This window comes from Oncorhynchus clarkii, chromosome 30 (genome assembly GCF_045791955.1).
Source record: "Oncorhynchus clarkii lewisi isolate Uvic-CL-2024 chromosome 30, UVic_Ocla_1.0, whole genome shotgun sequence".
NCBI classification, from domain to species: domain Eukaryota; kingdom Metazoa; phylum Chordata; class Actinopteri; order Salmoniformes; family Salmonidae; genus Oncorhynchus; species Oncorhynchus clarkii.
In genome coordinates, this window is record NC_092176.1 from 21655717 (window position 1) to 21668661 (window position 12945).

The 12945-nt window shown below is 43.6% G+C and overlaps 1 protein-coding gene across 3 annotated transcripts in view; it reads right to left on the reverse strand.

Annotated features, from left to right (window-relative positions):
* The window catches only part of LOC139390070 (coronin-1C-A-like), a 57160-nt gene that overhangs the window by 20908 nt on the left and 23307 nt on the right, over positions 1–12945 (reverse strand). For 2 of the 3 annotated variants that reach the window (XM_071137192.1, XM_071137194.1), the window contains exon 2: positions 8641–8840. In XM_071137192.1, the coding sequence (XP_070993293.1) occupies positions 8641–8838 (198 nt within the window). In that variant the 5' untranslated portion in view covers positions 8839–8840. Of the gene's footprint in view, positions 1–8640; positions 8841–10661; positions 10797–12945 lie in introns of those variants that run through there. The other variant, XM_071137193.1, reaches the window with a different exon arrangement.

The following is a 12945-nucleotide window of genomic DNA, read 5'->3' on the forward strand; positions in this document are numbered from 1 at the left end:
GAGCGAGAGACAAAGGCTCTGAGCAGCTGGCTGCCCAAACAGGCTGTGAACAGCACAGCATGGGCAGATGGGCCTGTCCACCCTCACATGGGCTATAGTGTGTGTGTGTGTGTGTGAGAGAGAAGACATGGCAGAGAGAGTCAGACAGACATGCGAAGACACATTGATCTGAACGCTGTGCCCTGCTATGAGGCTACAGGCTACGTTGACATTGGGGGTTGAGTCATCAAGAAAGAAAAAAAAAAAAAAACTTTATTTAACCAGGTAGGCCAGTTGAGAACAAGTTCTCATTTACAACTGTGACCTGGCCAAGATAAAGCAAAGCAGTGTGACAAACACATGCAATAAACAAACGTACAGTCTAGAGGTCGACCGATTATGATTTTTCAACACCGATACCGATTATTGGGAGGACCAAAAAAGCCGATACCGATTAAATCGGCAGATTTAAAATATATAAAAAAATTAAGTATTTGTAATAATGACAATTACAACAATACTGAATGAAATTATTTTAACTTAATATAATACATCAATAAAATCAATTTAAGGGAAACAACCACCCCAAGGCTCTGAGCGAGTGACGTTTGAAACACTATTAACACGCGCTACCTAGCCAGCCATTTCACTTCGGTTACACCAGCCTCATCTCGGGAGTTGATAGGCTTGAAGTCATAAACAGCGCAATGCTTGGCGGCACAAAGATCTGCTGGCAAAACGCTCGAAAGTGCTGTTTGAATGAATGTTAACGCGCCCACGCCCGCTTCTGCCTACCACCGCTCAGTCAGATTATATGCAACGCAGGACACGCTAGATAATATCTAGTAATATCATCAACCATGTGTAGTTAACTGGGGCGGCAGGGTAGCCTAGTGGTGTCGGACTAGTAACCGAAAGGTTGCAAGTTCAAATCCCCGAGCTGACAAGGTACAAATCTGTCGTTCTGCCCCTGAACAGGCAGTTAACCTGGGTCGGGGCGAGGGGGACGGACTAAAGTTATACTTTAAGCTAGGCCGTCATTGAAAATAAGAATTAGTTCTTAACTGACTTGTTAAATAAAGGTTAAAATAATATATATAAAAAAAATAGATTTCCGATTGTTATGAAAACGTGAAATCGGCCCTTATTAAATCGGTCAACCTCTATTACAGTCAATAACACAATAGCAAAGTCTATATACAGTGTGTGCAAACAAGGTAAGACAAGGGAGGTAATGCAATAACTAGGCCATAGTGGTGAAATAATTATAATATTTAGCCATTAAACACTGGAATGGTAGATGTGCAGAAGATGAATGTGCAAGTAGAGATACTGGGGTGCAAAGGAGCAAAATAAATAAATAACAATATGGGGATGAGGTAGTAGGAATGGGATATCTACAGATGGGCTATGTACAGGTGCAATGATATGTAAGCTGCTCTGACAGCTGATGCTTAAAGTCAGTGAGGGAGATATAAGACTCCAGCTTCAGTGATTTTTGCAATTTGTTCCAGTCATTGGAAGCAGAGAACTGGAAGGATAGGCGGCCAAATGAGGAATTGGCTTTGGGGGTGACCAGTGAAAAATACCTGCTGGAGCACGTGATGCAGGTGGGTGCTGCTATGGTGACCAGTTAGCTGAGATAAGGCGGGGCTTTACCTAGCAAAGATAGATGACCTGGAGCCAGTGGGTTTGGCGAGGAACATGAAGCGAGAGCCAGCCAACGAGACCATAAAGGTCGCAGTGGTGGGTAGTATATGGGGCTTTGGTGACAAAACAAATGGCACTGTGATAGCAAACTGGATGAAGTCTAAGTAGCGTGTTGGAGGCTATTTTGTAAATGACATCGCCGAAGTCAAGGATCGGAAGGATGGTCAGTTTTACGAGGGTATGTTGGCGGCGTGAGTGAAGGAGGCTTGGTTGTGATTCTAGATTTAATTTTGGATTGGAGATGCTTAATGTGAGTCTGGAAGGAAAGTTTACTAGAGGGTAGGACTGGGCGTGGAAGAATAGATTCAAGGCAAAATGTACAAACAAGGGTATGTTAGGATGTGAATATTGTGGAGGTAAACCTAGGCATTGAGTTTATTTTACCTTTATGCTTCTGTTGGGGGTTCCGGTTGTAAGTCAGTTAAGAACAAATTCTTATTTTCAATGACGGCCTAGTGGGTTAACTGCCTGTTCAGGGGCAGAACGACAGATTCGTACCTTGTCAGCTCGGGGGTTTGAACTTGCAACCTTGCGGTTACTAGTCCAACTCTCTAACCACTAGGCTACCCTGCCGCCTTGAGAGAGACACCAGAGACACCATTTAAACCAGGTGAGGTCACCGCATGTGTGGGAGGGGGAACAAAAGGGCTAGCCTTAGCATATTGAGCAGGGCTGGAGGCTCTACAGTGAAATAAGATAATCACTAACCAAAACCGCAAATGGACAAGGCATATAGACATTAGGGAGAGGCATGCGTAGCCAAGTGATCATAGGGTCCAGTGAGTAGCTAGGCAAGCTGGAGAAACGGCAATTCAGACAGCTAGCGGACCGGGGCTAGCAGAAGGGCTTTAGGGGGACGTCGCAAAGGAAGAGTCTGTTGAAGCCCCCTCGGACAGTTACGTCGGCAGACCAGTCATGATGGATCGGCAGGGCTCCGTGTAGGCAGTAAAAAGGTCCAGGCCAATTGGCAAAATCGGTATTGTAGCCCAAGAAATTGGCTGATGGACCTCTTCAGCTAGCCGGGAGGTAGGTCTAGCTCGAGGCTAACTGGTGCTTGCGTCGGGACAGAGACGTTAGCCAGGAGTAGTCACTCGGATAGCAGCTAGCTAGCTGCGATGAGCCGGTGTAAAGGTTCAGAGCTTGCGGTAGGAATCCGGAGATGAGGAGATGTGGTAGAGAAAAAGCAGTCCGATATGCTCTGGGTTGAATCGCACTGTGCAGACTGGCAGGAGTTGACCAGGCTGAGGTTAGCTGATGACCGCTAGCAGTGGCTGACTACTAGCTAGTAGATAGTTAGCTGGCCAGCTTCTGTTGGGGGTTCTGGTTGTAAAGTATAGAAAATAGCAGATCCATACCACATTGGGTGAGGCAGGTTGCAGGAGAGTATGTTGAAATTGAGGTTAAAAATATATACACAAAGAAAAAAAGATGTCATGTCCCGTGTACATGTCTGAATGCTACGGCATCTTGGATAGACCACCAGAAGAAACACTCAGCTAAGCCATGATCAGAATACCTAGAGCTCCATAGCCTCATTAAAATCAGAAAGGTCATCTGTAAAATCAGGAAGTAGTCTCCAAATCTATGGCACAAAGTCATTTTAAAAGGCTGCAGTTGCAGAAGACAACCCTGAAACCCTGATACTGCAATGTTAATTAATGCAGTGTAACATTCCTGTTTGTAGAGTAGTATTCTCCACGCTGCCATAGAGATAGATGTGTATTGGGATGTAAGAAGGTATTTCAGTCAAATAGGCTACATATTTGAAAACAATTGCAGCCTACCAGTGCTGATTTCGATCATAGTAGGCAGACTAAGTAAATTCTATAAACTGATCGGGTGTACTAGCTACAACTCTCCTCACGTTCGTGAGCTAACAACTGTTTAGCGCAGGAAGGTACAGTTGATCCCTCACGTAACATAATATAATTTAAACATATGCATTAATGTGTCTAATAGAAAGCAAAAACAAAATGTAGACATTAAATACATTCTATAGCTTCCAAAATCATTTTTACAAAAGGTGGGGGAGTGCCAAATGGAGGCGCGGTGGATTCAAAATCACGCCCCGTCAGTGTATATATAAATCATTGGTATAAAGATTGGAAAACTGCCGCGGTCATCCCCCTCTTCAAAGGGGGTGACACCCTAGACCCAAACTGTTACAGACCTACAGTGGGGAGAAGTATTTGATAACCTGCAAAATCGGCAGTGTTTCCTACTTACAAAGCATGTAGAGGTCTGTAATGTTTATCATAGGTACACTTCAACTGTGAGAGATGGAATCTAAAACAGAAATCTAGAAAATCACATTGTATGATTTTTAAGTAATTAATCTGCATTTTATTGCATGACATAAGTATTTTCAAACTGGATGCAGTCTATCACAATGCCATCTGTTTTGTTACCAAAGCCCCTTATACCACTCACCACTGCGTCCTGTATGCTCTAGTCGGCTGGCCCTCGCTACATATTCGTCGCCAGACCCACTGGCTCCTGGTCATCTATAAGTCTATGCTAGGTAAAGCTCCGCCTGATCTCAGTTCACTGGTCACGATAACAACACCCACCCGTAGCACACGTTACAGCAGGTATATCTCACTGGTCATCCCCAAAGCAAACACCTAATTTGGCCGCCTTTCCTTCCAGTTCTCTGCTGCCAGTAACTGGAACGAATTGCAAAAATCGCTGAAGTTGGAGACTATTATTTCCCTCATCACTTTAAACATCAACTATCTGAGCAGCTAACCGATCACTGCAGCAGTACACAGTCCATCTGTAAATAGCCCACCCAATCTACCTACCTCATCCCCATACTGTTTTATTTACTTTTCTGCTCTTTTGCACACCAGTATCTCTACTTGCACATCTGCTCATTTATCACTCCAGTGTTAATCTGCTAAATTGTAATTATTCACTCCTATGGCCTATTTATTGCCTACCTCCTCATGCCTTTTGCACACACTTTTGCACACTTTATCATCTCTACTGTGTCATTGCAAATGAGAACTTGTTCTCAACTAGCCTACCTGGTTAAATAAGATGAAATACATATTTTTTTTAAATAAATCCCTGAGACAGCCAGGGTCTGGTAGCGGGCCAGGCAGGCGGTGGCTGTATTGAGTAAGGTGCATGGCTGTGGCTGTGTGATGACAGGCCCGGATCGGCTTCCCAAGATCATAGCGGAGTCAAATGACACGGTCTACCAATGGACTGCTCTGGTTACAAGCTGTCAAAACCAGACAGGCAGAACTTACTGTATATCAGGCCATGGCTGGCTGACATTGGGGCCCCGCTGAACCAGACATACAGGAACACCACCACGCTGTGTGTGTGCACGCATCTGCTGCAGCCAGACATCTACTACTGACCACTTATGACACTAATAACTACTAATGCTGTTACTGAGGGACATCACAGATCAGAGACCCCGTTGGCGTCAAGGAGTGTCTGACCTTCTACACTTTAATTAAATTATTTATGAGGGGGGGTTTGGTCCGACATTAATGTTCCCCTGGCCTAGGGCCAGTAAAAACATGTCATGCCAGTGGATCTCGTTAGTCACTGGCTGTAACGTTCCAGTTCAACAATTACCTGCTCTGTCACAGTCTACCATTGTAGACTAAAGACAGAAAAGTCATGATATTTGTATGAGCAATATGATCAGCCTTTCATTCACGCTGCCGCAAGTCATAACTTCAAAAACTAGGCCTACATGAGTTGATGCCTTCACACAGCACACGTGAGCCATCCAAAGCCAAAAGAAACCTAGCATTGGGGCTAGCCAGTCAATGTCTCGTTTGGAACTTTTGCCCCTTTAAGACAGTCGTATTTTGATGTAAAAAAAAAATCAAAATTACATACCTACATTTTTTTTTTTTTAAGTCAATGCAAGAATAGGCTAATGACTTGCATTTAATTACGTTACACCATTTTTTCATACATCATAACCTAATGTAGCCAATTAATAGCTGAATATATAGAGAGAAAGCATGCCAACCTGCATGACCCCAGGAGTGGGTGTTCAGTCAACTGTTTACAACCAAACACTGTCCAAATGCTGTTAATCTCCAAGCTGAGGGTAGAGCAAAGTGGTCTGAGCGCTTTAAGGCCCTTATATGGAGCGGAGCAGCACAGAGAGGTCCTGTCCCCAGAGGCCTTTGGTTTAGTTTGTGTTGTACACAATGCTATAATAACCGAGATAGCCTGCCAGCCTATTGTGAGGGTTGGGAAACCTCACTCAGGAAGAGCAGACACAATCATCCCAGTTGCTCAGACACTAACAGTGTTTGTCCTCATTTTAACTGGAAAACAATCTTGCTGTTAAAAGGGACAAAGCTGAAGAAAAAAAGGCTTGCCTGGCTGGCCTTTGCCATCATCAGGAACAGCCTAGCTTCCAAAGGCATTGTAACACTACCCACCCTATCCTCCTAGGTCCCATGTCCTGCTTGTATCAAATATCGGAAGCCAGTTTGGATGCTTTCCTCTAAAAATACCCTTTAATACCCAAAAAGGGATACTTTGGGACTTTGGCAATGAAGCCCTTTTTCTACTTCCCACTAGTCAGATGAACTTGTGGATACCATGTGTGTGTGTCTCAGTAACTTCCTTCAAAATGCATGCAAACTACACAACAAAGTTTGTGGCCACCTGCTCATTCCAAAATCATGGACATTAATATGGAGTTGGTCTCCAGTTTGTTGCTATAACAGCCTCCACTCTTCTGGGAAGGCTTTCCACTAGAAGTTAGAATATTGCTGCAGCCACCAGAGAATTAGAGGTCAAAGACTGATGTTGGGGGATTAGGCCTGGCTCACAGTCGGCGTTCCAATTCATTCCAAAGGAGTTCGATTGAGTTGAGGTCAGGGCTCTGTGCAGACCAGTCAAGTTATTCCACACCGATCGACAAACCATTTCTGCATGGACCTCACTTTGTGCACGGGGGCATTGTCATGATGAAACAGGAAAGGGCCTTCCACAAACTTTTGCCACAAAGCTGGAAGCACAGAATCATCTAGAATGTCATTGTATGCTGTAGCGCTAAGATGTCCCTTCACTGGAACTAAGGGGCCTAGCACGAAACATGAATAACAGCCCCAGACCATTTTTTCCTCCTCTACCAAACTTTACAGTTGGCACTATGCATTGGGGCAGGTAGCATTCTCCTGGCATCTGCCAAACCCAGATTCGTCCTTCAGACTGTCAGCACTCCAGAGAAGGCATTTCCACTGCTCCAGAGTCCAACGACGGCAAGAATTACAGTTGTCACTTAGCATTGCACATGGTGAGTTTAAGCTTGTGTGCGGCTCCTCGGACATGGAAACCCATTTCATGAAGCTCCCGACAAACAGTTATTGTGCCGACGCTGCGTCCAGAGTCAGTTTGGAACCCAGTAGTGAGTGTTGCAACAGAGGACAGACAATTTATACATGCTGCAGCACTCAGCTGTTCCATTCTGTGAGCTTGCCTACCACTTGTTGCTCCTAGATGTCGTCACTTCACAATAACAGCACTTACAGTTGACCGGGGAAGCTCTATCTGGGCAGAAATTTGACAAACTGACTTCTTGGAAAGGTGGCATCCTACGACGATGCCATGTCACTAAGATCTTCAGAAGAAGTAAGGCCATTCTAGTGCCAATGTTTGTCTATGGAGATTGCATGGGTGTCTGCTCAACTTTATGCTCAACTTGTCTGCAACGGGTGTGGCTGAAATAGCCGAATCCACTCATTTGAAGGGGTGTCCACAACCCAGTGGCTAACTAGCGCCAGCCCCGTGGCTAACTAGCGAAACTAAAGCTATTACCATAAATGTCCAGTCAATGCGCCAACACTAGTTAGCGATGGCTCGTGAAACTACCTCTAACTTTCATACTGAATGCAGATACATAAAAATAGTATCCACATGTTCATCGGACTCTAAGTAGACAAATGGCTTCCCTAGCAAAATCCCATAGTATCCCTTCAAGTAATATTATCCTCATACATCATCGCCACGGTGAGTACACCATCACCCGGCCACTGAGGATATAGTAAAGAGCCAACAGGCACAAATAACAAAAAGGTGGATTTTAGCTGCTACAGCATTCTATGGTACTGCGTTGTCCCTCACTAAAAGAAGATAAATGACAATAATGAACTGTAAATCTGACAGCTGGTTCATTTAAGGTCATTAAAACAACTGCCGCTGAGCTGACGGGCTTTTGCTTTCTTTCTGTTCAAAATATAGGAGAGGTGAACACAGACTTGAGTTACTAACAAACCATTTAATTGATACAAAGATGGCACTTATTATGATCTTCAGAATAGTGAATCTGGGCCAGTCAAACTGCAGTCTCTCTCTCCATTGACCACCACCAGTATGTACTGCTGCCTGCAATGCTGAGCAACCCAGAATCCATCCAATCTCACACAGCAAAAAAATCCCCATCTGTCCACAACCTGAAACACGTCTATGTGATGCTGCTACTGATACACAAAATGCTGTTGCTTTCTCCTCATGAATGACTAAGGGAAATATGTAGGCTCTCGAACACACACACAAAAATATATAACTGCAGGGTTGGGATTTGTAGGTGGCCAATGTGTGATTTCCCCTGGATGTGTGTGGGTCTGAGCAGTAAATTTCGCTGTGTGTGACGTGCCTGGTTGTTCCCTGCAAACAGGGCGTGTTGAAACTGACTCTGGGAAGGAGGGGGGCTGGCCCAGGCCAAAGCCACGCAGACACACACACACACTCCGTCATGTCCCCAGGGGGAGGTGTGTGTGTGGGAAGTGTGTGTCAAAGCCACAGAAGTAAGGACAGGTCAAACTAGGCCAAAGCCCAAATCTGCTCAGGCAGCAATAGCACATATGAATGTATAAACTTCTGTTGCTTGACATTACAGTTTCCTTGCGAAACCCACTGACAGATCTATGCAATGCAGTTGTTATAGTCAATAATCTGACTCACCTTGTTAAGAGGGAGGACCAGGAAGGCCCCGCCCCCGCTGGCCTCTATGATGATGGCGACAAACTTGGGGTTGACGGCGCAGAACGAGCTGTCCCATGTGACCCGTGACACTCTGATGTCATCGTAGCACTGGTCATTCTTCAACGCCTGGCCAAAGACATGACGGAATTTGCTCGCTCGCACAACTCGCCTGAACATATCTGGATAGTGGATGAGGGGAGAAAAGTTGGGGTTTAAGTTTGGAAACTGTCACTCACAATCAAAGGGAAAAGACAAAACCAAGCAGTCAGGGATTTTAGGCCTGTAACATCTCAAATGACAATTCTTTAAAGAAACAAAGAAAAAAACAGCATTTCACAAGGTGCTACATGGCTGAGAAGTAGAAAGGCTGCAGCTCTCATGTATACGTGTTTACTGCTTGTGAGACATGGGTGCCTTGAACGTCCTGTCCCCTAGCTGTGGCTGCTACTCTGCAAGACAGATTGATTGCATGTGTGACTGAGCCCTTTACACATTCCCCTCCCAGATGTGAGGCTCAGCCTCAGTCAGACTAAGCATGCATCCCAAATGGCACCCTATTCCCTATGGGTCCTGGTCAGAAGTAGTGCACTATATAGGGAATAGGGCGCCATTTGGGACATCACTACGGTAAGGTTCTACAGCAGCATAGTACAGCCAGAGAGAGGAGCCATATGACAGATCAGACTAACCCTCCTTCCCCATCCCTCTGACACACAACCAGGCTGACATTCAGCAGACATGTGCCAGCATGGGCGCCAATTATCTAGAGTTGAGCAATGAGCATAGCTCAGCTGTATCATTCCTTTGTTCCACCACCAGAATTAGGCCTACACTTGCTATTGTGTACTTCCTCATACACAGGCAATGAGGAACTAAATAATAACAGAGTAGACAGAAATTAAGCCGAGAGAGCAAGACAAAAAGAGATGATAGCAAAGCAGGGCAACCAAAGCCTCCCTGAGTGAATTCCTGGATTGGAAAATAATGTTAGCATAGGCTTTGCCATGAAGGTTAAAGTGTAATCACAGTCTATTAAAACCAAGAGATAAAATGCTTGGCAGGGAGAAATGGTAATCCTCAAATAACCTCAGATATCTAGACATATACATGGATATTTATTTAAGCTCCACCCTAGCACATGAACATGTTTGACATAACACGTCACACAAGGCTCACACCTCATCACATTTCATTTGTTTTTCTTTCATCTTCCATTATGCCAACTATCAAACAACTTAGAAATACAAGAACCATCTTTCATCCATTGAATAGCCCACCTACTTAAGTGCCATTTCCCAACTAAAATAATACATGTCCAATTCAACAATAAAACAGTCAGGGACTTGGTAGGTTGTTCAGCTGAAATTCACACCCAGGAATAAAATCTGTTAACAGATGAGGGCGCTTTGGACAACATGTATTTTTAACAGCTACAAGTGAAGTCACATCTGAGAGGACAATAAGCAGTAACCTAGTTTTCAAAGATATCCTCCTGCTAAAGGCAATTCCTTGGTAACAGAATTACGCAGTCTCATCTCTTTAAAATATATGCCAAACAATAATTTCAAAGTTAAAACCATACAACTCCTGTAAATGAGTTTGTCAAATGTGGTGGAAATGAAAAGTAATCCTTCTGCATAAAGTTGTATGGTTGGTTAAACTTTGGTTTTTCAATCGTTTTTGTTTGGTATACATTTTAAAGTGAACAATCCGAGTCTCAGGTGTATTTCCGTTACCATGGAATTGTCCATAACAAATCACAAAACTGGGCCACGGTCTTAGTTTATTAACTAAGCCTATAGTACCCCTTGCAAAAGAAAAGTGAATGCTGCCATCATTGTCATTGAATACAAAGACAAAACAACCACATTGTGTGCAGACAGGTGTGAAACTGTCATGTGGGCTCGAATTAATGTTTTTGCGCGATTTTCCAAAAGCCTGTAACGCAGAATTAAGGATATTGTTATTTTTTATGAGTGTTTATGGCCGCTTGTTCTCACGTCTTTTAGGTCTGTGCACCTTCCCATTCACACCAGAGATCTGTATACGACGAGATGCTCATGTCTCCGCCCAAACAATGGGAGTCGTTGTCCCAAACGCGGGAAGGCAGGCGACAAGTTTAGGTTCAAAATAAGCAACAAGCGCATAGAAATGCATTAAGCTTCACACGTGATCCCTCATTCGCCTCTGTCTCCCAAGCCCCTCCCCCTCAAAACAACAAAGATGAGGGATCAACGTGTTCCGCTCTGACAAACGGTTTCAACACGCTCTTTGCATTTGAGGTTTGGTTAAACAGAAATCTGTCATATGGACACTGAAACACATGGAGATATTATTTGACTGTAATAGAGAAGTTAACATTTAGAACCATATCCTGTTTATATTTAAACTCAATTTGAGCAGACTAAAACAGATGTACCAATGAACATTCATTCTGGAAAATGAAATGCTCAATGTCACGTGCGCATTACGGTACCACATATCGCTAGCAGCATTTTAGTAAAATAAAGATGGTTTTACAAGCGGTTTAGTCTCTTATAAAATGTGCAATAAGAATAAACCAATTATATAAATGGATTGGCAAATCGTTATCATTCTGAGAAGGTAGGCCACTTGATTTCAACATCTGAACAAAGTGGAAAGGCTAGCATGCTGTTCAAACAGTTGGAGACAGACAAGGTTGTGTTCATAACAATTCAACTGTTTTTCCTTGTTAGCTGAATTCAGAGCTTGTGAAATTATACCTAGATTTAAGTTGGCTAAATATGTAATATTAGCTGGCTACTCACTAGCTTGTGCTGGAGAGATCGTTTATGAGACCGGTACTAATGCCTGCTACATTATTCGTGAATGTGCATTATTCATGGTTCTGGTTACATTTGTTAGAAAAATTGCATTTTTATAGACGGATCTGAATGCAAGTGATCACAAAAAAAAAGCAGGTAAAACTATTTTGATAAAATATTAAATTAGTAGTGGGTCTTACGGTTGTGGAAGGCATATAATTCCACCAAGGTATAATTACACAAGCTCTGAATTCATTAGTTTATTGCTGACCATTTTAAATGCTGTGTATTTGACCTTTAAAATTGTACAACAAAGCTTAGAGAAAACATTTATCTAGATATATTTGTGAATCACCCATAAGTCTGAAAAACATAGAGATATGAGTTTTACGCCTTATCACCCAGCCCTAACTCTCGGGTGACTAGATTAATACATCGTTATTCAACAACTCAAATCACCTCTCCTTTTACACCTGATTTGGCAAATAGTCTGTGTTTAACTTCAACAGATGAAATACAGTGTTGTTGAGGCAACAAGGTAAGGGAGAAGAAACTAGGTCCTACATCATATAGCCACATCCCTTCTCTGGGACATAGTATGGCATCGAGCCTACAACTGTTTAGTTTAGCCTGAGAAAGAAGTCTCTCTCCTGAGATCCTCAAAAAGGTTCTACAGCTGCAACATCATGAGCACTGGTTGCATCACTGCCTGGTACAGCAATTGCTCGGCCTCTGACCGCAAGGCACTACAGAGGGTAGTGCGTACGGCCCAGTACATCACTGGGGCTAAGCTTCCTACCATCCAGGACCTCTGCACCAGGCGTGTCAGAGGAAGGCCCTAAAAATTGTCAAAGACTCCAGCCACCCCAGTCATAGACTGTTCTCTCTACTACCGCATGGCAAGCGGTACCGGAGTGCCAAGTCTAGGACAGAAAGGCTTCTCAACAGCTTTTACCCCCAAGCAAATAAGACTCCTGAACAGGTAATCAAATGGTTACCCGGACTATTTGCACTGTGTGGCCCCCCCAACCCTTCTCTTTTACGCTGCTACTACTCTGTTAATCAGATATACAAAGTCACTTTACATTCATGTACATACTACCTCAAATTGGGCCGACCAACCAGTGCTCCCACACATTGGCTAATCTGCATTGTGTCCCGCCACCCACCACCCGCCAACCCCTCTTTTACGCTACTGCTACTCTCTGTTCATCATATATGCATAGTCACTTTTACCATATCTACATGTACATACTACCTCAGCCTGACTAAACGGTGTCTGTATGTAGCCTCGCTACTATATATAGCCTCGCTACTATATATAGCCTCACTACTGTATATAGCCTGTCTTTTTACTGTTATTTTATTTCTTTACTTACCCATTGTTCACCGAATAAATTTTTTGCACTATTGGTTGGAGCCTGTAAGTAAGCATTTCACTATATTATTGTTGTTATTGTTGTTATTATTATTATCACTGTTGTATTCGGCGCATGTG